Below are 23,263 nucleotides of genomic sequence, written 5' to 3'. Positions count from 1 at the left end.
TTGTTTTATTCATTGATCTATATAGCATTTCTGTTTGAGAGTGAAATGGAGGAAAAATTCAAGTATGCAGTGATATCTTACTGTGGCACTGAGTGCCATTTTACTTTTTATTTTTTATCCTACAGGTGGATCCGTTTCTTAATTTTTCTAAGAAAATTACAATTATCTCATAGGTGCTGTGAAGTTGATAAGAGAGTACAAAGTGGTGGTGGTACTGTGTGCATTTCTTTACCTATTCCAAACACAAGTGTCAGTAGGTGTATTTAGTTGTACTTCTCTGTGAAAACTACACATTATTTCATGTTTTCACTTCTGTAGCAGTTACGTCTGAGCTCATCAGTTTTTTGTTGTGTATTGTCTCAGGGAATAGATAGTAGAGGTTCGTGTTTCAGGGTCACACTTTGGTCTACCCTTGAATCTGGATGATGTATTTTCTCTTTGTTAAAGCATAACCAGTTGCTCTAATGACTTTTTTGGCCTAGTCTGAATTCAGCGTGGTATCATCATGATTATGAAGCCAGTAGCAGTGACATTACCAGAATGTTCTTAAGCCCTGTCTGTCTGGTGCTGAATAAAACACAAAATTAAATACTTAGTGCAGTGGATAAATCATCTAACATAACCAGCAGGATCAGTACATAAAGGCAGGGAAGAATTCATTGTTCCTCAGTGGAAGACTTAGGAACAAGTAGGAGGAAGAGTAATCTGGGGATTCAGAGTCATCCAGGAAACAGGAAATTTCTTCGATAATCTCACAGAAGTAGAAAGGGAAGGCACGGGCAGGTTCCTTCTTTGTCTTCTATCCCTGGGTCATATGTCTCCAAGTGACTGTACCTCCCCTTCCCACAGTTTCTGTGAGCCTGCAGCCAGTCTCAGCTCCAGTGCCCATCGTTGCCCATGCTTCTGTTGGTGGGCACCTCTCTACATCCACCACCGTTAGTAGCAGCGGAGTACAGAACAGCGACAGTGCCAAGAAGACGCTTGTCACACTATTTGCCAATAACAATGGTAAGTGGGATCCTTGGAAAATCTTCCTGGTCAGAAAATTGAAGAAGGGAGAACAAAAAAGTCATTGGGACAGCTGAGCCTTTTTAAAGTAGCCATTTCATCCAGTCTTCCTAATGCATCACTATTGTCACATCTTTTTACTCAAAAATCTTAGTACATCTTGAATAAAGTATACATTTCTTCTTCTAGCATTTGAGAACCTCTACAACCCAGCTCCAGCTTACCAGCCTTCTCTCATATTTCTGCTCTTCATGTTCTCTCAGGTTCCAGTTTAACAGGATTACTTTCTTTCCTGTTTTTATCCTTCCCTCCTTTGTGCCTCTATTCATGCTTTCCCCAACTAGAATTGGAATGGACTTCTTTTTTCCCAATCTATACTAGTTAAAATCCATCCCTTTCTTTGACATCTAAGTCTAGAGCAACCTCTTTTGTGAAGCCTCTTTTGATCCCCCCTCCCCCAGTAGAAAGTCATCTCTCCTTCATCATTTCCCACAATGCTTTGTATAAACTTTTTACTTAGAACATTCTGTTTTGTAACATTAGATCTGTATCTTATCTCCCCTCCATTAGACTACAGATTCTTTGGGGATACATATCTTTGTCTTTTGTCATCTTTGTATCCATAATGCCTTTGTAAATGTTGCTGGTTTGAATCCAATCTTTGGAGTAAATAGGAGTCAAAGCAAAGTAATGATTCAATGATTGGCACTGCCCTTGCTTTGTTAGTGCTGAACTCTTCTTGCTGGAGTAGGACTACACCAAGGGCCACCTGACTATTACTGAGGACACCTTATGAAAGAAACTTTGACTTCCTAAATATTGAGTTCCTAATTCTTTTATCTTAAAAACAAAAAGTCTGCCCCTGAGGCAGAATTCTAACTGAACTGGCTAGAATCCTTCCTTTTCCTTGTAGATTCAGTTATTCTTTACTTCCCAAATGGAGAAGGAGATAAGATAGTGATGATATCCAAGGTGACTGCCTGCCTTTGTAGTAGTGGTGGAAGTTTATTCATCAGAGAATCTGCCATGTCAGAATGGCTGCTTGGTTTCTGCCACTTTGAAGGCCTATCCATCTGCACTTCATAAATGGACTGTCTTCACACTACCATCTGAAAGTTTGGGCCTGAGCTGGTACAACCAAATATATTTTTCTCTTTTTATTTTCTTCTAGTCTTTTAAAAAATAAGGATGAGGGTATGGGCTAAATAACTTTGAGGCAGAATTTCCCCCTTCCAATATAATTCTCTATCAGTTCATCATCATAGATATTTTCTGAATGTTAAGACTCCTAATATGTCTCTATTCCATTAAGACACACAAGTTACTCAATTGAAACTAGTTCTCCCCTTTGTAGGAAACTGTGTCAGGTGCTAGGAATGCAGAGACAAAAAGGAAACAATTCCTGCTCTCAAGGAGCATTTGCTCGACCATGAAGAGAATCTCATTTTGCATCTTAAGCAACTTGGAAATTTAGGAAATCACTCCAACTCCAATCTTACTTAATGCTTCTGGCTCTTAGGTTGCTCACCTAATATTTCTGAATAGCCACCTCTTATAACAACCATTAAAACATTTGCTCTGGCCTCTGTAGGACACTGAGGTCTATTCATTCCTTCCAGAATAGAAGGAAAGGAATTATTCCTTCTTTTGAAATTATCTCCTCTACGTTTTCCTTTTCTACTTAGGCCTTTATTATTATCCTCATAGATAGAATAGATAGCTTTGAAATGATTTTCCTGCCTCTAGTCTCTCTAGTAATCTTTCAGACTGTAGATACTTTTGTCTTCCTAAAGCATTGTTGTTGTTTTTTTCTTCTCATTCCCCTGCTTAGACATTTTTAATATTCACCAGTTGATTCCTTCAGGATAAAGACTTGATATCATAGGTGAGCATGCACTATCTTACACAATCTGGCTGCATCCTAAACTTTCCAGCCTTCTTTCCCACTCCTAGCTTTTCCCAAATACATATTCTACTTTTCCACTCAGAACCCTAGCTTGTGCTTCACAACTAGTGTAGCTTTTTGCATATAAGTATTCAGCAAATATTAATTTGCTCCAAGAAATGGAACTAGGAACAGTAAGTAGAAGTTACAGAAAGGGAAATTGAAATTTAAAAAAAGGGAAAACTTTCTAATAAACCTGTCTAAAATTGGAATGGTTTTCCTCCACATAGTATTTCTCTTTGCTAGAAAGCTAAATCTTACAGAAGCTCAATAACTTGAGTGTATCATAAAAAGAAGTCTTGTTCAGATATAAATTAGACTAAATAAATGGTATTCCAACTCTGAAAGTCTGTGATTATATGGATGCCTCTGCCTTGCCTTGATTGGGGAAGTTCAGGAAATGATAAGGGACACCTTTCTGTTTTTTTCCTATCATTTATCAGCAAATGCAATTTATAAATCGATGATTTTTCTTGTAAATCAGTGACCACATCAGAGAGAAAGTAACCTGTTCACAAACCTACTTTGTTAAAGCAGATTTCCTGAAATTAAATTTTTTTGATGTAGTCACCTTGTGAGTCCTTTGATCTCTCTGAGAAGTACAAAAACACAACTACTAATTATTGTCCCTCCATTTGTTCTTGGAGGTCTCTAGCAAAGGGAAAAGGGAAGAAACAAAGCAAAACTCATGACTTTTAGGCCTATTGCTGATACTACCAGTGTAAGGGTCCAAAGTTGGATTACAGATATAGGAAGAAAGAAGCAGGTGAAAGATAGAAGTTTCTGGCATTCCCTTGTTTTGAGAAACTACAGCTTTCCAGATGTGGGATAATGTTTCTAGCAGCTTTTCTGACTTCTTAATCTCACTTTGGATTTAGCACCTTAAATTGGGGAAAAGACAAGGTGTTGTATGTAGCTTCTGTTTCTTAATGTACACTTTGAGATTTTTGAAGAGACACTCTTCTTTTTATGACTCAATATTTTATTTTTCTGAGTATATGCAGCAATAATTTTCAACAGGGTTTGCAAAGTTTGAGTTTTACATTTTTCTCCTTCCCTTCCCCTGACAGAGTAGATTACCCATGTATAACTATGTTAAACATAAATCCATATTAATCACATTGTGAAAGAAGAATCAAATCAAAATGGGAAAAACATCAGAGAGAAAAAATAATACATAAGAAAATTTTTTAAAATTGAAAATAGTAAGCTTTGGTCTGCATTAAACTCCACAGTTCCTTCTCTGGATATAGAAGGTGTTTTCTATCACAAGTCTTTTAGATTTGTCTTTGATTATTGTACTGCTGAAATGAACAAGTCCATCATAGTTGATCAGCACACAGTGTTGCTGTTAGGTTGTACAATGTTGTCCTGGTTCTGCTCACTTCACTCATCATCAGTTCATGTAAGCAAAAGACACTCTTAATCTCTTCTCTGACCCAGCAGCAGGGAAGGCTCTCTGGAACAAGCCATCCAAAAAGTATTAAATATTTCCTCCATTCCATGTATTATGTCAGACACTCAGAATACAAACACAAAAATGAAATGTTCCCTTCCTTTGAGGAGCTGGCATTTTACCAGGAAACTCTGTGTGTGTATCTGTGTCTGTCTGTCTGTTTCTCTCCACAAGAAGTACAAATTAATTTGGGGTCCTACAAGATGGGAGACCAGAAAGATTTCATTTGGTTGGTAACATGAGCTTTAAGGAAACTGGTTTCTAAAAGGCAAAGGTGAGAGTAAAGGAAAGTGTTCCAAGCATGAGTGGTAGCCATTATGAAGACATGAAAATGAAGATGAAATATTGTGAGTAAGATGGGTTAAGAAAGCCAGTTTGACTAGGTCATAGAGTAAAGGAAGTGCTGGAAAGGTAAGGATCAGATTATGAAAGGCTTTTAAGGAGCCAAGCTTTTTAAAAATTAAATTTTATTTACTAATATATATTTGTTCCATGTCTTTCTAGAGAACAATCCCTTGTATCAAAAAATTCTAAAAGAAAAAAAAAACAGTTCAGCAAGACCAACCTGTGGAAAAAGCATGACATATGTAATTTTCCACATCACAAAATTCCCTACTTTTGCAAAGAATCAAAGGGAACTGCCTTCTCCTATCTCTTCCTTAGAACTGCCTTCTCCTATCTCTTCCTTAAAATCAATATTGGTCATAACTGGGCAGCACTGAGTTCTAATTGTTTTGTTATTCTTTCCATTTAGATTGGTATAGTCATTGTTTCTTTTCCTGGTTCTGTTTAGTTCACTTTGCATCAATGTGTATTAGCTTTAGGGAAGTTTTATTTGATCGTAAAAATAAAGAGTCTTTGTAATTTATTGAGTGGGAAAGTAACATGGTCAAACTTATGCTTAAGGACAATCACTGGCAACTGTGGCAAGGATGGATTGGTGCAGGGAGGAGCTTGAGACAGAAAGACCAAGGAGGTTCTTGCTAGAGTCCAGGTGAGAAGTGTGAGGGTAGCGACCACATGAGTAGATAGATGGGGATGAATGCAAGAGACACTTTGGAGATCATGAAACAGATTTGGCAACTGATTGCATATATAGAATGAATGGTCAAGTTGTAACACTGAAGTTATGAGAAGCTGGTTGACTGTGAGAGTGATAGTGTCCTTGACACCAACAGACACTTAAGTCTGAACAAGTTATTTAACCCTATTTGTCTCAGTTTCTATAAAATGATATAAGGTGGATTTTATAGAAAATATTATGAGTTCTATTTTCACTATAATGAAATGAATTTTAACTGGAGCTTTAGAGAGATTTGTCTGTATACATACACACACACACACACACACACACACACACACACACACACACACACACACAAAGGTGGGCATCTTCCTTAAAGAGATGATAATTAATTCATGGGAACTAATGAAGTCACCAAATGAAAAAGTGTCATTCAGTGGATTGAATGCTGAAAGTTCAAATGTGACCTCAGACACTTAATGACTGTTCCTGTGCAAGTCACTTAACGCTATTTGCCTCAGTTCTTCATCTGAAAAATAAGCTGAAGGAAATGGCAAACTACTCCAGTATCTTTGCCAAGAACACCCTTAATGTAGGGTCACATAGGGTTGGTTGCAACTGAACAACAACATCATCACAAAACAAAGCAAAACATTTCTATGTTTTCTTGTGGGTAATAGTACAGTAGCAATAGGTAGAGAGAAGCTAGATTTATTTTCTGCATCTTCAGAGCTGTCTCTTTTAGGAAGTAGAGGGGTAACATGTTTCTTCATAAATCCTCCATAGGACTACTTTGATTTGAGCTGTTTTTCAGAGTTGGTTTTCTTGGTAGTATCTCTCCTCATAGAAATTGTTCTCCTGATTTTGTAATGCACATTTCACTCTGTCTTATTTTATATACCCAGGATTCTCTAGTCATCTCTTTTAGTCATTTCTTATAGGTATTCTAATTCTTCTAATTCATTCCATTAACATAATGCAGTGTGTTTAGCCATCTCCTAATTGTCCAAAGGGTAATCAAATGCATCATCTTAGTCTAGTTCTTTTTTTTCCCTTACCCACTTTGATTTTACTTTCAGTATAAGGAAGTTTGTTTTGGTTGTGACATTTCCCTCCCACTTAACTTCCACCCAGTTCTCTGTTTAGTTTGATATATTTATTTTTTTAAATAAATTTTTGTTAATGTCTTTTTGTTCTTTCATTACCTAAAATTTCTCCAGGTATCCCTCTTCCTTCCCCTCCCAGAGCGCTATCTTCTGTAAGATAACTTTTAAAAAAAATGATCTGCAAAGCTGATCAGCACATGAAAAAAAAATCAGTGATTCAAGCCCCATGGCCTACTGGCTAACTTGTGCAGTTTTGTAGTAGAAGAAATCACTTCCTGTAGTACTTTCCTAAATCTATTGATCCTTATTAGATCTGGTAAAAATTTCAGGTTTGTTTTACTAGAATAGATATGTGTGTGAGAGAAGGTGGTCTACCCTACATTCAGACAGCCATTTTGGTCTTTTCTGGATGAGTCTCTGAGGGCTCTTTGTGATCACTACTACTTTTTCACATGTTCCATAACCATTTTTTATTAATAAATTTATGTATTTTGCCAGATTCTTCTCCATTTTGAAATTTGAGATATTTTTAGTTCTATTTTATCTTTGCCATTTTTCACCATTTTTCAGTTATCTCTATCTCACCAGTCAGTCACATCTACCAGTTCCTTCATTAACATGGCATGTAATTTATTTGCTCTGGTGCTTTGTAATCCTCAGAAGTAGCTAGCTTCTTACTTCTTTCCTGCCTCTCTTAGAAAATAGTTTCCTGGTAACCATTTTTGTTCTGATCATTTACTCTGATAGAGGAAAGGAGAATCAAACATTACTAGCTCCACCTTCTCTGTCATAATTTTTTTGTCCTCTTTGTCCTTAAGCATAATTTTAAAAAGTTTTTGTTAGCTTTAGTTTTTTTCACCAGCCCCAATTCATTTGGAGCTTTTGCTCTTTTGACACTATTTGAAGACCATATTCTGCTTTTTTACATATATCTTCTTACCTGCCCTTGCCAGGTATCTTCTGTGTACATCTTCTTAAACTCAGGTTTTAACTGAGTTGGTACCCAGTAGTTCCATATTGGTCTCTTTAAACAAGGCCTCCTTTGTTCCTTATCAGGATTATTTTCCTTTGTGTCTTTAGAATTTAATTTCTGAGAGTTTCTCGTGCTTCCTAGACTGATTTCCACGAATGATTTTAGTCTATGAAATCTTGTTTAAATTTTTTTCCTTAACCTTTGGAAATGTTTTCTTTCAAAATATAGGATGCATGTAAGACTTGATATTGCTCTATTCTGTCATATATTTTAAGAATTCATCTGTCTTGGTGGCTGTGAGATGAAATTTACCTTCTTATTTAGGGTCTCAAATTCATCTTCCCTGTTCCCTCTCCTTCTGTTTGTATATAATATTTGGTTTGTATTGCTCACATGGTGTATATTGGCTATTGTCCTATATTGTAGTTATTTGTTGTATTTTATTTACTGTACAAGATTTGTAGGCTCCTTGCAGGCACAGAGCACAATGCCTTATACACAGCAGGAACTCAGTAAATATTTGTTTCATGAAGTCCCAAGGGACACTGTGAAGAAAGAACTGATAGAACTTAGGGACTAGATTTATGACTATTAAATGAATTATTGAAAACAGTGTAGTAAGTTCTCCATTTCCATTGAGGATAAAACAAGATTGAGTGGGCTTGAATTGGAAAAGGAAAGAACAGATTATATACCAAAAAAGTGTTTCGTACCTCTTAAATCCACTAGGACAGGTTGACCAGAGATTTGAAAGATTCTCTTTCCCTTGCAGATAATCAAACTGAAAAACACATGGAGTCTCACTGCCTGCGGGAAGAGCAGTGTATTAGCTAATCCCTTAAACCCTAAGATTCTGTTGTTTTCATTTGCAGGTCTTAGCAAAGTTTCAGTGTGAATTCAAATATTTGTCAACCTCTACTTGTTCAGCTAAATGTTTTCACTTTGCTTAAAGTTGAGCTGTGGAAGACAAAACCACTCTAGCCAAGATCAAAAGAAATGTAGTTAATTGGGAAACAATTTTTACAACTAGTATTTCTGACAAAGGACCCATTTCTAAAATATACAGAGAACTAAGTCAAATTTTCAAAAAAAACAAGCCATTTCCCAATTGACAAATGGTCAAAGGCTGTGCAAAGGCAATTTGCAGCTGAGGAAATCAAAGTGATCCATAGTCATATGAAAAATTGCACTAAATCACTATTAGAGAAATGCAAATTAAAGCATCTCTGTGGTACCACCTCACACTTCTCAGACTGGCCAATATGACCAGAAAAGACAATGAACAATGTTGGAAGGGAAGTGGGAAATCTGGGACACTAATATATTGTTGGTGGAGTTGTGAACTCATCCAGCCTTTCTGAAGAGCAATTTGGAATTAAGCCCAAAGGGCAACAAAAATGTGCATCCCCTTTGATCCAGCAATACCACTACTGTGTCTATACCCTGAAGAGATGATGAAAAAGGGTAAAAACATCATTTGTACAAAAATATTCATAGTAGCCCTGTTTGTGGTGGCAAAGAATTGGAAATTAAGTAAATGTCCTTCATTTGGGGAATGGCTTAGCAAACTGTGGTATGTGTATGTCATGGAAACTGTTGTTCTATTAGAAACCAGGAGGGATGGGAATTCAAGGAATGCTGGAGGGATTTGCATGAACTGATGCTGAGCAAGATGAGCAGAACCAGAAAAACATTGTACACCCTAACAGCAACATGGGGGTAATGATTAACCTTGATGGACTTGCTCATTCCATCAGTACAACAATCAGGGACAATTTTGGGCTATGATGGAGAATACCATCTGTATCTAGAGAAAGAATTGTGGAATTTGAACAAAGACCAAAGATTATTACCTTTAATTTAGGAAAAAACCCGTTATCTTATTATGTAATTTTGCTATCTCTTATACTTAATTTTTCTTCCTTAAGGATATGATTTCTCTCTCATCACATTCAACTTAGATCAATGTATACCATGGAAACAATGTAAAGACTAACAGACTGCCTTCTGTGGGGGTTGGGGGAGGGAAGCAAGATTAGGGGGAAAATTGTAAAACTCAAATCTTTCTTAAAAAAAAAAAAAGTTGAGGGGCGGCCAGGCAGCACGATGGATAGAGCACCAGCCCTGGAGTCAGGAGTACCTGAATTCAAATCTGGCCTCAGACACTTAATAATTACCTAGTTGTGTGGCCATGGGCAAGCCACTTAACCCCATTTGCCCTCCAAAAATCTAAAAAAAAGAAAAAAAATGTTGAGCCAGACACTTATTTTTCCTTTCTACCATTCTTAGAAAATTTATGAGTACATACTTTGATGTGTTGGCTCATTTATGATTGCATTTATGTGGGTATTTTCTCTACCAGCTCTAATTATGATCCTTTATACCTCAATCTGTGTAACTCTTGGCCAGTCCTTCCATCGTGAGCGTACTGCCATGCTGGTTGTTCACCAGTGGTTTCTTTATCACTGTTATGAATATGCTTATTTTTCTATTGTATGTATTCCTAATTGTGTGTATTTCATTTTATTTCTTAAGTGGAGTAAACTCTGCTGCCATCCCCCATCCCAAAACACTGCCAAAAGTCCAAATAAGACTATAAGTAACATATATTCAAGAACAGAACTTTGTCTTCAGTTGTAATAAAACTGCTTCTTTAATTGGTATTTGAATCTAGTGAAAAATAATTGCCTTAATATAAATAAAATATTGTACCTATCTCAATTTGCATACTTTTGATAATTCACAAATTAGTGATTTAATCTGGGTCTTAACAAATTGTCTTCATTGAGCTGCTGTGACCAAAAAAAATCACCTGGTGGCCAACTTTCTGATGGTGTCTCTTTGCACCTAAGGGCTTAGATGTTGGACACACAGCCCAAAGGTGGACCCTTTTACTCAAATCATTTAAGTGTGATGGGAAGAGAAGCCAAACAGAAAGCAGTATTGGTATAAGTATAAAGGATTGGCTGCTGGAAAGAACTCTATTGCAGCTTGCCTTGAATTTTAAGAAAATACATTTCTCAGCTTTGCTTTCTGTATGGCTTCTCTTTTCATCATACTTTATCTTGGAAGGGAGGCCCTTTTGACTTTTGGACATTTGGGAGGAGATGACCAACTATTATGGTGATATCTGACAACCTTCACAAAACAGGACATCTGCTGGTCCACTAATGGAAGGGTTAGGACCTCTAGCAAACCTAAATCCTCAGCAATTTTCACAGGGTAACAGACCCCAGTTGGCCCCTTCACAAGCTTCCTGTTCCCCTCCTCCTCTAGTGTGTCAGCTTGTCTGCTCTCTACTGAATAGTCCTAAATATCAGTTCTCATCTCATGAATTCAAAAATTGAAGTTTGTGGTGTTATGTCAAAAGATTACAATCAAAGTATCCCTGGCTCTTCCTGGGGTTTTTTAACCAGCATGAAAGAGTAACTGACAGATAAAGTGATGTTTTGTGCTGTCCCTTGGAGCCTCATAAACCACAAGGTAGGAAGGATTAAGATTATTATTATCCCATGAAGAAATAAGGAAGCTGAGATTGGGTTATACGTCTAGGAGCTACCAGATGTAGGATTTGAACTCAGTTCTTTCTGTCCCCTTTTCCAGGCTTTCTTTCTTCTTCCTTCCTTTCTAATCATTTATTAAGTACTTCTAGATGAAAGAGAGTCTCAGCGGGGAAGCCCTAGCCTTGTAGGGCCATATGTAGATGGTTCTATGACTGATGTTAGGATCAAAGATTTAGAGCTGAAAACAATTATAGAAGATCTCTCTCTTGGGCCTCTCATTTACACATGAGGAATTAACTACAGTAGTAATAGCATTTATACTACATTTTAAGGCTTACAAAGTACTTTATAAGTATAAATTCCTTTTATCCCCATGACAGCTCTGGGATGTACCCTATTTCCCTGAAAATAAGACCTAATTGGAAAATAAACCCTAGCATTTTTTTCAGGATGCTCATAATTTAAGCCCTATTTCAAATATTAAACCCCAGTTAAGATTGTCAGCCAGACAAATGCATTTAGTGTGTCCATTGCGATGTATGATGGATATATTGAATTATATGATACTATTTATATATATATAATTAAATATAAGTAATATTATTGACATTAACACTTAAATTAAAATATGAATTATAATTAAGTATTTGTAAATACCCAAGTGGGTGCTTTAGGATGAAGGGTAAATGCCTATGTAAACAGATAAACTCAAAACTTATTGCCAGTGACCAATCAGAGGACAGCTACAATGTATGAGTAACTTGCATGATTGATATCAAAAGGATGTGGTTGTGTCTAATATGAATCTTCAAAATTCAATATATCAGTTTGTTGTAATAAATGTACTTAATGCACTATTTTTCGTCCTTTTTGTGTGGATCACCATTCTTTTTTTCCTTTTTTTTTTTTTTAACAATGCAGTGGGCTTAAGTGGCTTGCCCAAGGTCACACAGCTAGGTAATTATTAAGTGTCTGAGGCCAGATTTGAACTCAGGTACTCCTGACTCCAGGGCCAGTGCTCTATCTACTGCACCACCTAGCCACCCCTGGACCGTCATTCTTAACTGTCATCACTTTTGTAGCCACTCCTGTCTTGTAATTCTTCAGTTAACACTTGATTTAATGGTAGATATAAAAGGAATAAGATTTTGACCTCAGACAAGATGAATACAAAAAAGACAGAGCTATTCCATAGAGTACAAGGAAGGAATCGTGGAGGACTCGGGAACAAGAATCTCACGGCTTTCTGCAGAGAAGAAGTTGGATCTCTGAGTGATTGGAAACTGGCAGGCCTAGTCCCATGGCCTCAGTCAATGCCAAGAAGCGCAAGTGTGGATCAGGTCGGCAACCATTATTTCCTGAACTGGAAAGACATCCTCTGTGAATGGATTGCTGACAGGAGAGCAAAGGCTTGGTTGTGAACAGAGCTGATGTTCAGGCATTTGCCCCTGCAATGGCACCACAGTTAGAAATCTACCCAGAAGAATTCAAAGCATCACAACACTGTCTCTAAGCAGATGGACCACACTGACCCAACTGGATGATAACTGAATGTATAAAACATGCACTCGCATTCAAGTCCATTGTTGCTGGCTCTCCCACGTGACTGCTGCGGATGAAACTGCAGTGTTTACAGGCCAGACTGGTCAGAGAGGCGCATGTGTACCTGAACTTTGGCAGTTCATTTGGATGGAAAGAAAGCTCCATTCTCATCATCACTAAAGGCAAGAGAGATTGATAAGACTATTTCAGGCATTTATGTTCTTAAAACTGAAACAGCCTGGTGCCCCAAAGCATTATAAGGGAATGAGTCAGTTGAATCCTGCCATTTGTTTTGCAAGGTGACCAAAGAGGTCTGCTAGTCTGGGATTCAGCTAAAACTTGCCCCACTAAAGACATGAAGAACTTGTCAAGGGAAGAAGAGATCAAATAAGACTGCCTATCTCCAGATTCTTGATATTACAACAAACAGGTCATTCAAACAAGCCATTTGCACATGGAAATCAATGATTACGATGAAAATAGAATGGAGAGAATTCATGTGGAAACTTTGTGAAGACAAGCCTGCAAGAGGTGATGACTTGGGTGAAGAATTCATGGAATAAAATCACTTGGCAGCTGTGATGCCAATGCATCACAAGCAGGCTACATGGACAAGAATTGCTCACTAAGGAGAGCTCTATTGCAACATGAGAGTTTGAAGCCAATGGTTCTACAGGAAATGGAGTTGCAAGAAATTCAAGCCTTAATTTGGTGTTTGGAGAGTTATGATGATGTTCCAGAAGATTTCATGACTATTTGAAAAAAAAAAGTAGATTGTTGTATGTGGAAAAAAATAAATAACTAAGACATCCCCTGAAAATAAGCCCTAATGTGTCTTTTGGAGCAAAAATTAATATAAGACCCTGTGTTATTTTCATGGAAATACAGTAGACACTCATTGTGTCCATTTTACAGATGGGAAAACTGGGGTGTAAAGAGATTAAGCAACTTGCCTGGGGTGACTCAGCTAGGAATTGTGAGAGGCAACATCTGGACTGAGTCTTCCTGACTTCAGGTCCAAGATTTATACCACATTATCTCCCTCATAGGTCACCTCATGACCCAGCAAAACAAACACCAGTGTTATTCCTACCCCCACCCCACAAATGAGGAAACTGAGACTCAGGATCAAAAATTTATGAATGGGAAGAGGGATGACTTGACTGGAGGTCATTAACCCTCTGGAAAGTAGTTAGACTAATGACCATTCTTGCTTCTTTGTCTCTGCCCATCTCCTGGGCCCTGAATTCACATTTAACAGATTTGACAAGGGGTTATCAGAACTCAGTTCTTCTTTAGGGACCTCTCAGTGAGGAAACTATTCCACCAACTCAGCTCCCTGGGTTTCCAGGATCCCACACCTAGTATGGCTCAGGTCTGGAGTTTTTACCCAAGGGTCTTCCTGACTGAGCCAGCCCTCACCCCATTCCCTCACTCTGCTTGATAATTAGCATTACCTCTTTTCTTAGAACCTCTCTGGCCAGGCAAGGTTTTTCATTAATCTCCTATGCCACCCCAGACTTCAAGGTTTGGCTCAAAGGTCCAGATGAAGTTCTACCACCTTCATGAAGGAGTAACTATGAGCTTCCTTTCCTAAAGAATGAGGAGCTACAGTTTTCCTCTGCTCATCTAAGATTTTTAGCATGAGTAAACCTAAGATAGTGGTTTCTCACATCTATCTAATTGAATAAGCCTAGGGCTATCAAAGGTGGGGGAAAAAGATTTTAAAAACATTTACATGATGGTTATTCTCCTGGATCAGGGCATTAAAAATTCTCTGGGTAATTAACCTTACTTACTCATGAAATTGTCACGTTTTGCAGGTGTTACTCTTTCATTTGGTATAAAGCTTTTATACATTTTCTCTTATTATCAGTCCTGATGTTTTTAAGAAAACTGACCTGGCAATCTCATTATTGGCATGCTGTAAAAGACCTTTGTCCTTCACTCTTGGAGGCATGCCATTTTCCTGGCAGTTCAAGCTCCAAATAAGACAAAGATGCAGGGTATTTCTCTCTCCTTTGGGGCTCTATGACCTTGATTAATTGTTGGTTGGCAGGGTTAGATCAGCCAACTGCTAAATTAATCCTCAGTGAAGTTGGGTTTGTCTAATTTAGATCTCTATTCACAAGAGTTTTTCACATTACCCAGGTCATCTTTACAGGACCATGTTCTGTCTCATTTTTATCCAGATTTTCAGATATGTTGACAGTCAGTGAGCATGTGTAATGTACTCAACAGTGTGCTGATACTTGGGAACACAAAGAAAGGCAAAAGACAGACTGCAAACTACTCTGTATCAATAAGTTGTAGGCAGGGCAGTGAGGGAAGGCCCCAAAATTAAGAGGTGCTGGGAAAGACTTTGGAAGGCTGGGTTTTAACTATCCTCAAAGGCCCCAGGTTAGCTAGGTGGGTGGCTAGACAGAATTCTAGGTTGAGCCTGGAATCAGACCTGAGGGGGTGGTGAAGTGGCACAGTGGATAAAGCACCGGCCCTGGAGTCAAGAGTACCTGAGTTCAAATCCAACCTCAGACACTTAATAATTTCCTAGCTGTGTGGCCTTGGGCAAGCCACTTAACCCCAGTGCCTTGCAAAAACCTTTAAAAAAAAAAAAGATCTGAGTTCAACCCTATTAGCTGTGTGACCCTGGGCAAGTCCCTTAACTCTGCCTCCATTTCCTCATCTGTAAAATGGGAATAACACAGCAAATTTTTTCTTGGGGATGTTGTCAGGATCAGATAAGATAATAATTATAAAGCACTTGCCACAGATCTGACAAATGTTCACTGCTATTATGAATGTTGTTGTTATAAGCCAGGAAGTAGAGATGAAATAGAGGATTCTAGGGAGGGGAGATGGACAGTGAAAATGCCCACCAGGGAGGTCAGTGTCCCTGGCAAGACAAATAGGATTTTTCAGTTGAACCCAGAGGTGATAGGAGCCACTGGAGCTTATTGGGTAAGAAATGAGGATGAAAAATCAGGATAATCCAGCACCTCCCTCACAGTATTGTTGAGGATCAAGATGAGATGAACTGATCAGTCAGGAGGCCTTCATTTAAATGCTTATCATGTGCTGTGCCCAAGGATGAGGACTAAAGATACAAGTACAAATAATAAAACAGTACCTCCTCCCAAGACATAGACAATGCTTGGCAAGTTTCAAAGTGCTGTACAAGTGTGAGCTATTTTAATTTTTCATTAATTCCATCTGGTTTCAAATCACCTACATTTTTTCATCTATTCCTCCCTTTTCCACCTCCTTGAGAGTTGCTGTTTTTAATAAAGAATAAAAAAAGAAATTGTTTTACCAAAACTAACCAATACATCTACCAAGTCCACTGTTATCTGTAGTGTTCTCTATCCTCAGTGCTTGATTCTAAAAAAAGGAAGGAGAGACATATTGTAAGCTATTAGTATTAATTTCTCTCCCTTATAAGAGCATGGGTAAGAGTTGTCAGTGAGATTCTTCCCCAGGCCCTGGTTTACTTGTTGATTGTCAGGGGTTTTTGAATACTTTTGGATGACAGAATTTTTTTTCCCCCAGCAGTTAAATTGCAATGATCCTGTCACCATATCTAAAGGACCTCATTCCTGTTTGAGAGTATGGTGTTTCCCCCAGCATTGATGGATATTTTTTCTTACAGACTGTCCTCTCTTTTCCTTTAATGTTTTAGCAGGCAATCCTTTGGTTCAGCAAGGTGGACAACCACTGATCCTGACACAGAATCCAGCCTCAGGTCTGAGCACCATGGTCACTCAACCAGTATTGAGGCCTGTCCAGGTCATGCAGAATGCCAACCATGTTACTAATTCCCCTGTGACCTCACAACCCATATTCATCACTACACAGGTAAATGAGCCTCAGTGTTTCTCTGATTTGATAATGTACATGGGAAAATGTACATGGCCACATGGGAACTGTATTTTCAGTTTGGATCCTTGGGTATCTAGAGCAAGGGTTGGCAAAGTATGGTCCATGGGGCAGATGTGGCCTGCCACTTGTTTTCATATGTCCTGTGAATTAAAAATGGTTTTCACATTTTGAAATAGTTGGAAAAAATCAAGAATAGTATTTCTTGATATGAAAATTAGTTAAAATTCAAATTTTATATAGCACTGACCCTGGAGTCAGGAGGACCTGAATTCAAATCCAGCCTCAGACAATAATTACCTTCAGCAAGTCACTTTAACCCCATTCCCTTGCAAAAACCAAAAAAAAACAAATCAGATTTCAGCATCCAAAAATAAAAGTTTTATTGAAAAATAAATCATGTTCATTAGTTTATGTATTACCTTTGTTTGCTTTAGTGCTATAGAGTAAATGTGACAGTTAAATGCTCTCACACTTAACTTAAAATTGCAGTGATAACATGGTGACAGAAATGCCTCTTGTATTGCCATATCATGTCTTTTTTTTTTAGGTTTTTGCAAGGCAAATGCGGTCAAGTGGCTTGCCCAAGGCCACACAGCTAGGTAATTATTAAGTGTCTGAGGATGGATTTGAACCCAGGTACTCCTGGGCTCCAGGGCCGGTGCTTTATCCACTATGCTACCTAGCTGCCCCTTATATCATAACATTTTACTTATTTGTTGCAAGTGCATGTCCATCTTATCAAAACAAGAAAAGAAAAGCGGTCTTTCAATGTCATATGCTTTTCAAGGCCAAAGTGAATTATTTTGTTTTCGAATTAGATAGCAAAGTCCTGTTGATTATGCAGTAGCACTAGAGCTGTGCTGAAAGAATACAGTGGCCATTGCCATTATGAGAGGAAGCACATATGACATTATTCTCAACTCACAGAAAAGCAACAATCAGAAAACAAATAGTAAATTTAAAATGGAATATTTTGTTACAGCAGAATTTATTGATAAAAATAAAAAATGAAAATGAGGCTGTAACAAAAACTAGTTTCTAAATGGCCCAGTTGTTAACCAAGTAAGGAAAGCCATTTGCTGATGATGAGTTTATTAAATCATGAAATCAAAGAAATGTATCCAGGGAAAAAAGATTTGTTTAAAAACTTATTAAAACTCTCTGTGAGAACAGAAAGAAGAGTTGAGATGTTGGGAATAATATCACTTGTCAAAAAACCAGGCAAAAGATTTTGAATAGTTTTCTTCACTGTTGATATTGCCAATAGTGGTAAGTTGTTTATTCAAGGAGTCATTAATAAGTCTAAAGTGACTGAAGAATTGGCTTCTGAACAGGCTTCATAAACTAAGTACAAGTGAAAATAATTTCAAAGAAGTTTAGAAAATACTAATTCAGGGGCAGCTAGGTGGTTCAGTGGATAGAGCACCGGCCCTGGAGTCAGGAGTACATGAGTTCAAATCCATCCTCAGACACTTAATAATTACCTAGCTGTGTGGCCTTGGGCAATCCACTTAACCCCACTGCCTTGCAAAAAAAAAAAACTTAAAAAAAAAGAAAATACTAATTCAGTACAACCTGAAATGGAATATGTTAAGTTAAAAACAGTGATGGTAGAGCAGGTTTAGTTTATAAAGCTTGTGAAAGTGATAGGTATTTAAAGGCTATGGTTATTCACTATAATATTCATCAAGTACTTTGTGGAGAATATTTGAATCTATCATGTGTTACTGAACTAGAACTGACATTGATGAACTTCATTTGGTCTCATGGCCTTAAACATTATCAATTCTGTAAACTTTTGTCAGAAGTAGAAGCTGAGGGGGCAGTGGGAGCACCAGCCCTGGAGTCAGGAGGACCTGAGTTCAACCTCAGACGCTTAATACTTACTTACCTGTGTGACCTTCAGCAAGTCACTTAACCCCTTTGCCTTGCAGATATAGATAGATAGATAGATAGATAGATAGATAGATAGATAGATAGATAGATAGATGGATGTACATATACATATATATGCCAGTGGTCAAGTTTTATCATAATTTTTTTGAATTCAGTGCCAAGATCAGAATTTTTTTGAACAAGAATTGCCTCAGTCATGTTGAACACCAAATGATCGGAAGTTAGTTTTTGCTGCAGATTTGATATATATAATGTTTCTTAATGGATTTAGCTTAAAAATTATAAGACAAAAGTGCTTATATGCAAAGCTCACACTTTTTAATTTTAAAACAATTACTTGTAATGACAAACTCCTTTATACATATTTATGTCAAGGAGCCATGAAGACCTGAGCTCACCTACCTTGTAACTGGGTAACCTTTGGCACAATGCTCAACCTTCATTGGTCTGTGTCTTGTCACCTATAAAATGGGAGTGTTAATTACACCTTCCTCCCAAAGTGATTGTGAGAATTAGTATAAAAAGCACAGCACAGTGTCTCACACATAGTAGGTTAACATTTACTAAAAATGTTAGTTGTGGTGGTTGTTGTTACTTTTATTATTTTACTTCCCATGCTGCCAAAAGTTAAAATCAAGATTAAGATTTCCCATTTATTTATAGCGAATCTGTTTCCTGAGCTCAAACTACAGTTGCAGTAGTGTTTTTTTTTTTTTCTGACTTCAGTGCAGGTACAAAAAAAAAGACCACATTTCAGAATATATTTAATATTAATTGAGGAGCTTCCATCTGACCTTCAATTAGAAGTGTTTTGTCTGTAATACAGTGACATGTTAAAAGATCAGGATCAAGATAAAAGCCTAATAGAATTCTATAAAAAGCTTTCCAAGTTAGACTATGCTCAGTTAAAATCAATGCTCATGGATTGATTATCAGCACCTATCTGTGAAAAGATATTTTCCAAAATGAAACACAAAATTTCATTACATGTCAGTGAATGAATGAACGCTTGTGGCTGTGGTTTGTGGCACCTTTGATGACAAGGAGCACTTAGCAGTGAGCCCCAATTAAGTGAGGTGCCATTCCTATCATATGATTGCTGCTTTGTTTGAGGCGCGCACACACAGGTCGATGGCAGAGTCTTGCTAGAACTTGTTGTCCTTGGGCATCTAGACTTCTCCACGAATTGCTGACAATTCTGTGCTTCCTTTGTTACCTGAGGCAAGTTTGCAATCCTTGTCAAGTGAATATCGTCTGTAGAAATTTTTGGGAAAAAGATTTGGTCAGGAGAGAACACACTTATCAATGGCATGGTGAACTAAGGCAGAAAGGTGGCCTGGCTCGGAGGCTAAGCAAAGCTTCTTTTTGCCATGGACCCTGAGGCTCCTTGAGTTACCAGCAGTCTCGGTTAGAAATCTAGCAAAGACTTATGACCTTTGAATCGGATTTTTCAAACAATTCCTTAGGTTTATGATTTTTGCCTGTCGAGTCATTCCTGTAATTGCTGTGGCTTCAGTTTTCTTTCACTGTATTCACCTATTTAAAGACAGAGCTAAGGCTGGACCAATTCTTCTAGACTCAGACCTCCTCAGGCAGGAAGTAGGCTTTTATCACTTGAAGTAATGTGTCCAAATTAGCTTTGCATATTAAGGATGTCCCCAAACTGTTCATCTCATTCATTAAAAGTTCCAACATCAGAGGGACATGACAAAATCTGAGAAGTGTATTCAGATCCATATTTTACCTAGTACCTAATGTCTGATTTCTGGGCATTCTCTGATCTATTTTGATTTGTATTCACATTTTTAAGTTTGTTTTGCTTTTTTAATGCAGGGCTTTCCAGTAAGGAATGTTCGACCTGTGCAAAATGCAATGAACCAGGTTGGAATTGTGTTGAATGTACAGCAAGGCCAAACAGTTAGACCAATTACACTAGTCCCAGGTAAGAAAAAAGTATTCAGACACTTGAACTAAAATGATATCCAATAGGTTTTCATTTTACTGTTTTTCACTAATTAAAAATTTAACTCTAATTTTTAAAAACCTGATTCTTACCAGCTAGCATGAGGCACTTAAATAGGATTTTGCCCTATCTGCTTTTCAGCCACTCATTTCCATCAATTTCTAGATTTTTCAATTCTCTGGGTACATGTAGTTAATCCCTGAATTCCATATTTTGTTTTCTGAAATACTTTGTAGGTCTTTCCATTTATGGTGTTGGGTTTTATAAAAACCTCTCTTTTACCTGTGGCTGTATTTGACATGAATAAAGTAAATTCATTCTCTTTGAAGTAAAAATATTAGCTTGTCACTGACTAGATCATAATTCTTTTAGATTTAAAACTTCTTTTTCAATCCTCTCCCCCCAGTACTTCCCAGGTGTTACTCCAGTTCATGCGGGTTGTTTTGGCTTATGGACTGTAAGTTCTACCCTGAAGTTTATTTTTCTTAACTGGTCATGAAGTCTTCAGAATGACCAGTTTACTCTTAAACTTCAAAATTACACTATTGGAGTTGGAAGGGAGCTTAGAGATGATCTAATCCTGCTCTTTTATTTTACAAATGAGGAACCTGAAGCTCAGAAAAGTCACAGCTAGTAAGCAGTAGAACTGGGATTCATATACATATTGTCTTTTTCTGCTATGCCATGCTTCCTTCCTTAATTCTAGAGTTGCTTATGTGTTTCCTTTAACAACTTCTAGTGATGAGTTCTTTACTTCAGGAGGCCAAATAGGCTTCTATCTGGATGTGGTTGGCAGAAAAGCTCCTTTAATAATCTGACAGCAAGCCCCTCTTTTCCCAAAGCCAAGCATGACATTGTGTTCTCTATCCTCTCTTCACCCTTCCCCATTCAAAATCAAGCTCTTCCTGGTTGTCTGCCTGGGTTAATGCTTCTTATCAGAATATCTAGTGCCTTCTTGAGTCTCGGGAATCTTTTGGGGGACTTGTATTAGCCTCTGATGAGTTCACAAAACCAATTGGAAGAAGGAATTCTCCTGTATCCCAGTATTTCCAAGCAGTCAGGGAGGCACTACTATGTTTGGGTGAATTGACTGAAGTTTGAAATGTCTTTTTTCTTCTCTGAAGCTCCAGGTACCCAGTTTGTTAAACCAACAGTTGGAGTTCCTCAAGTGTTCTCTCAGATGACACAGGTGAGGCCAGGCTCCACGATGCCTGTGAGGCCCACCACCAACACCTTTACCACAGTCATCCCAGCTACCCTCACCATCCGCAGCACCGTCCCGCAGTCCCAGTCTCAGCAGACCAAGTCCACTCCCAGCACCTCAACCACTCCCACTGCCACGCAGCCGACCTCGCTGGGGCAGTTGGCTGTACAGCCACCAGGCCAGACCAGCCAGGCCCCGAATCCCAAGCTAGGTGAGGCTTGGGAATTGGGGGTGGCCAAGCAGGGATTGGGGTGGGTCAGGAGAACGGATGATTATCATCTGGCAAACCTAGCTCCCTCCTTCCCCTCTCCGCCTGCAGTGAGCATTGCCAGCTTTGTCACTGTCAAGCGACCTGGGGTGACAGGTGAGAATAGCAATGAGGTGGCCAAGCTGGTGAATACCCTCAACACCATTCCTTCCCTGGGCCAGAGCCCTGGGCCAATGGTGGTGTCCAACAACAGCCCTGCCCACAGCTCTCAGAGAAGCAGCGGACCTGAGGCATCAGCAATGAAAGGTACATAGCCTGAAAGATCACGAGCCAGTCCACACATTGATGGACCACTGCTGAGTACAAAGCATTGTACTAGCAAAGTGGGGAAGATTCAAGAAGATAGCAGGCACGGTGCCTGCCCTCAGGAAGCTTACAATCTGTTTTGGGAGCTAGGCCACAATGGAAACTATGAATGAGTAAGCTATTAAACTGTGCAAGACCTTTGAGGGGAGGGTTGCTGTAATGGTTAGTTAGGTGAACTGAGAGAAGGCTTCATGAAGATTGATGAACACGATTTTGAAAGTTGGATTTGATGAACAGAGGAATTTACAAGCATCAGCATGAGATCAGGATAGTGGAATAAGGAAAAAGGCAACAGGAAGATGCTTTAAACTTAGTGGTCCCCAGTCCCTGGCCCCTGTTCTGATACCTTCCGGGAAGAACTCTCCAGAGATCAATGTGCTTAATATTCTCAAATCATTACCCTTTGCTTTTCCTTTCATTTTCAGTGACTTCTCCAATACCAACATTTGACCTCCAAGATGGTGGCCGGAAAGTCTGCCCACGCTGCAATTCCCAATTCCGTGTCACTGAAGCTCTGAGAGGCCACATGTGTGTAAGTAACATTTCTGTACCGGGAGCCAGCTTGAAGAATCATTGGTAGCATTAAGCAGGGAGGCTGGGGCAAAGACAAACAGAAAAGAATAATGTGTATGTTTTTGTCTCTTGGAGAAGAGATAAAGAAATTATTACCTCAATGGGACCTATTGGAAGGTCCAAAGATACATCAAAGACTGAAGGAAGCCCAAGTCTCTCAGCATTTCAGTCAAATCATATTTCCTAGACTTTGTTTTTCTTTAGGCTTTAGTTCTTAAAATTAGTGTTTTTCAGAGTTAAGTGAGGACCCCATTCTATTCAGTTCTATTTTCTTTTTTGAGGAAAGTGATCTTTGCTCTAGGAACGCTATCACAGCAATGCTTTGTATAGTTTGGAAACCAAGGAGGTTAAACAGACAGCAACTTATTGCCCTCAATGAGTTCATGTAATTAGACTCAGAAGAACAGCATCTTAGAGCAGTAAAAAGACCAGCAGATATGATTGCTGAGCCATTCAGTGGTCTTTAGACTATCTTGAAAAAGTGAAGACATGCTGTTGAACTCAGAGAAGAGCAAATGTCCACATTTTCAAAAAGAAACAAGTGGAATCTGCAAACTAATGAACTTGGTTCAAATCCCAATAAAATTTTATAACCTATTATTAAAGGGTAATTTTTCAGA

The 23,263-nt window shown here is 38.3% G+C and overlaps 1 protein-coding gene across 12 annotated transcripts in view; it reads left to right on the top strand.

The window, feature by feature from the left end:
- POGZ (pogo transposable element derived with ZNF domain) overlaps nt 1–23,263 on the top strand; it is a 47,849-nt gene that overhangs the window by 12,295 nt on the left and 12,291 nt on the right. For 4 of the 12 annotated variants that reach the window (XM_074188829.1, XM_074188830.1, XM_074188831.1 and 1 more), the window contains 6 exons: nt 850–1,008; nt 16,234–16,409; nt 20,163–20,271; nt 21,417–21,707; nt 21,789–22,010; nt 22,496–22,602. In XM_074188829.1, the coding sequence (XP_074044930.1) occupies nt 850–1,008; nt 16,234–16,409; nt 20,163–20,271; nt 21,417–21,707; nt 21,789–22,010; nt 22,496–22,602 (1,064 nt within the window). Of the gene's footprint in view, nt 1–125; nt 1,009–16,233; nt 16,410–20,162; nt 20,272–21,416; nt 21,708–21,788; nt 22,011–22,495; nt 22,603–23,263 lie in introns of all 12 variants that reach the window. The other 8 variants (XM_074188832.1, XM_074188833.1, XM_074188838.1 and 5 more) reach the window with 8 other exon arrangements.

The sequence above is a fragment of the Macrotis lagotis genome, chromosome 5 (assembly GCF_037893015.1).
Source record: "Macrotis lagotis isolate mMagLag1 chromosome 5, bilby.v1.9.chrom.fasta, whole genome shotgun sequence".
Classification (NCBI taxonomy): domain Eukaryota; kingdom Metazoa; phylum Chordata; class Mammalia; order Peramelemorphia; family Peramelidae; genus Macrotis; species Macrotis lagotis.
This window is presented reverse-complemented; position numbering and strand designations above follow the sequence as displayed.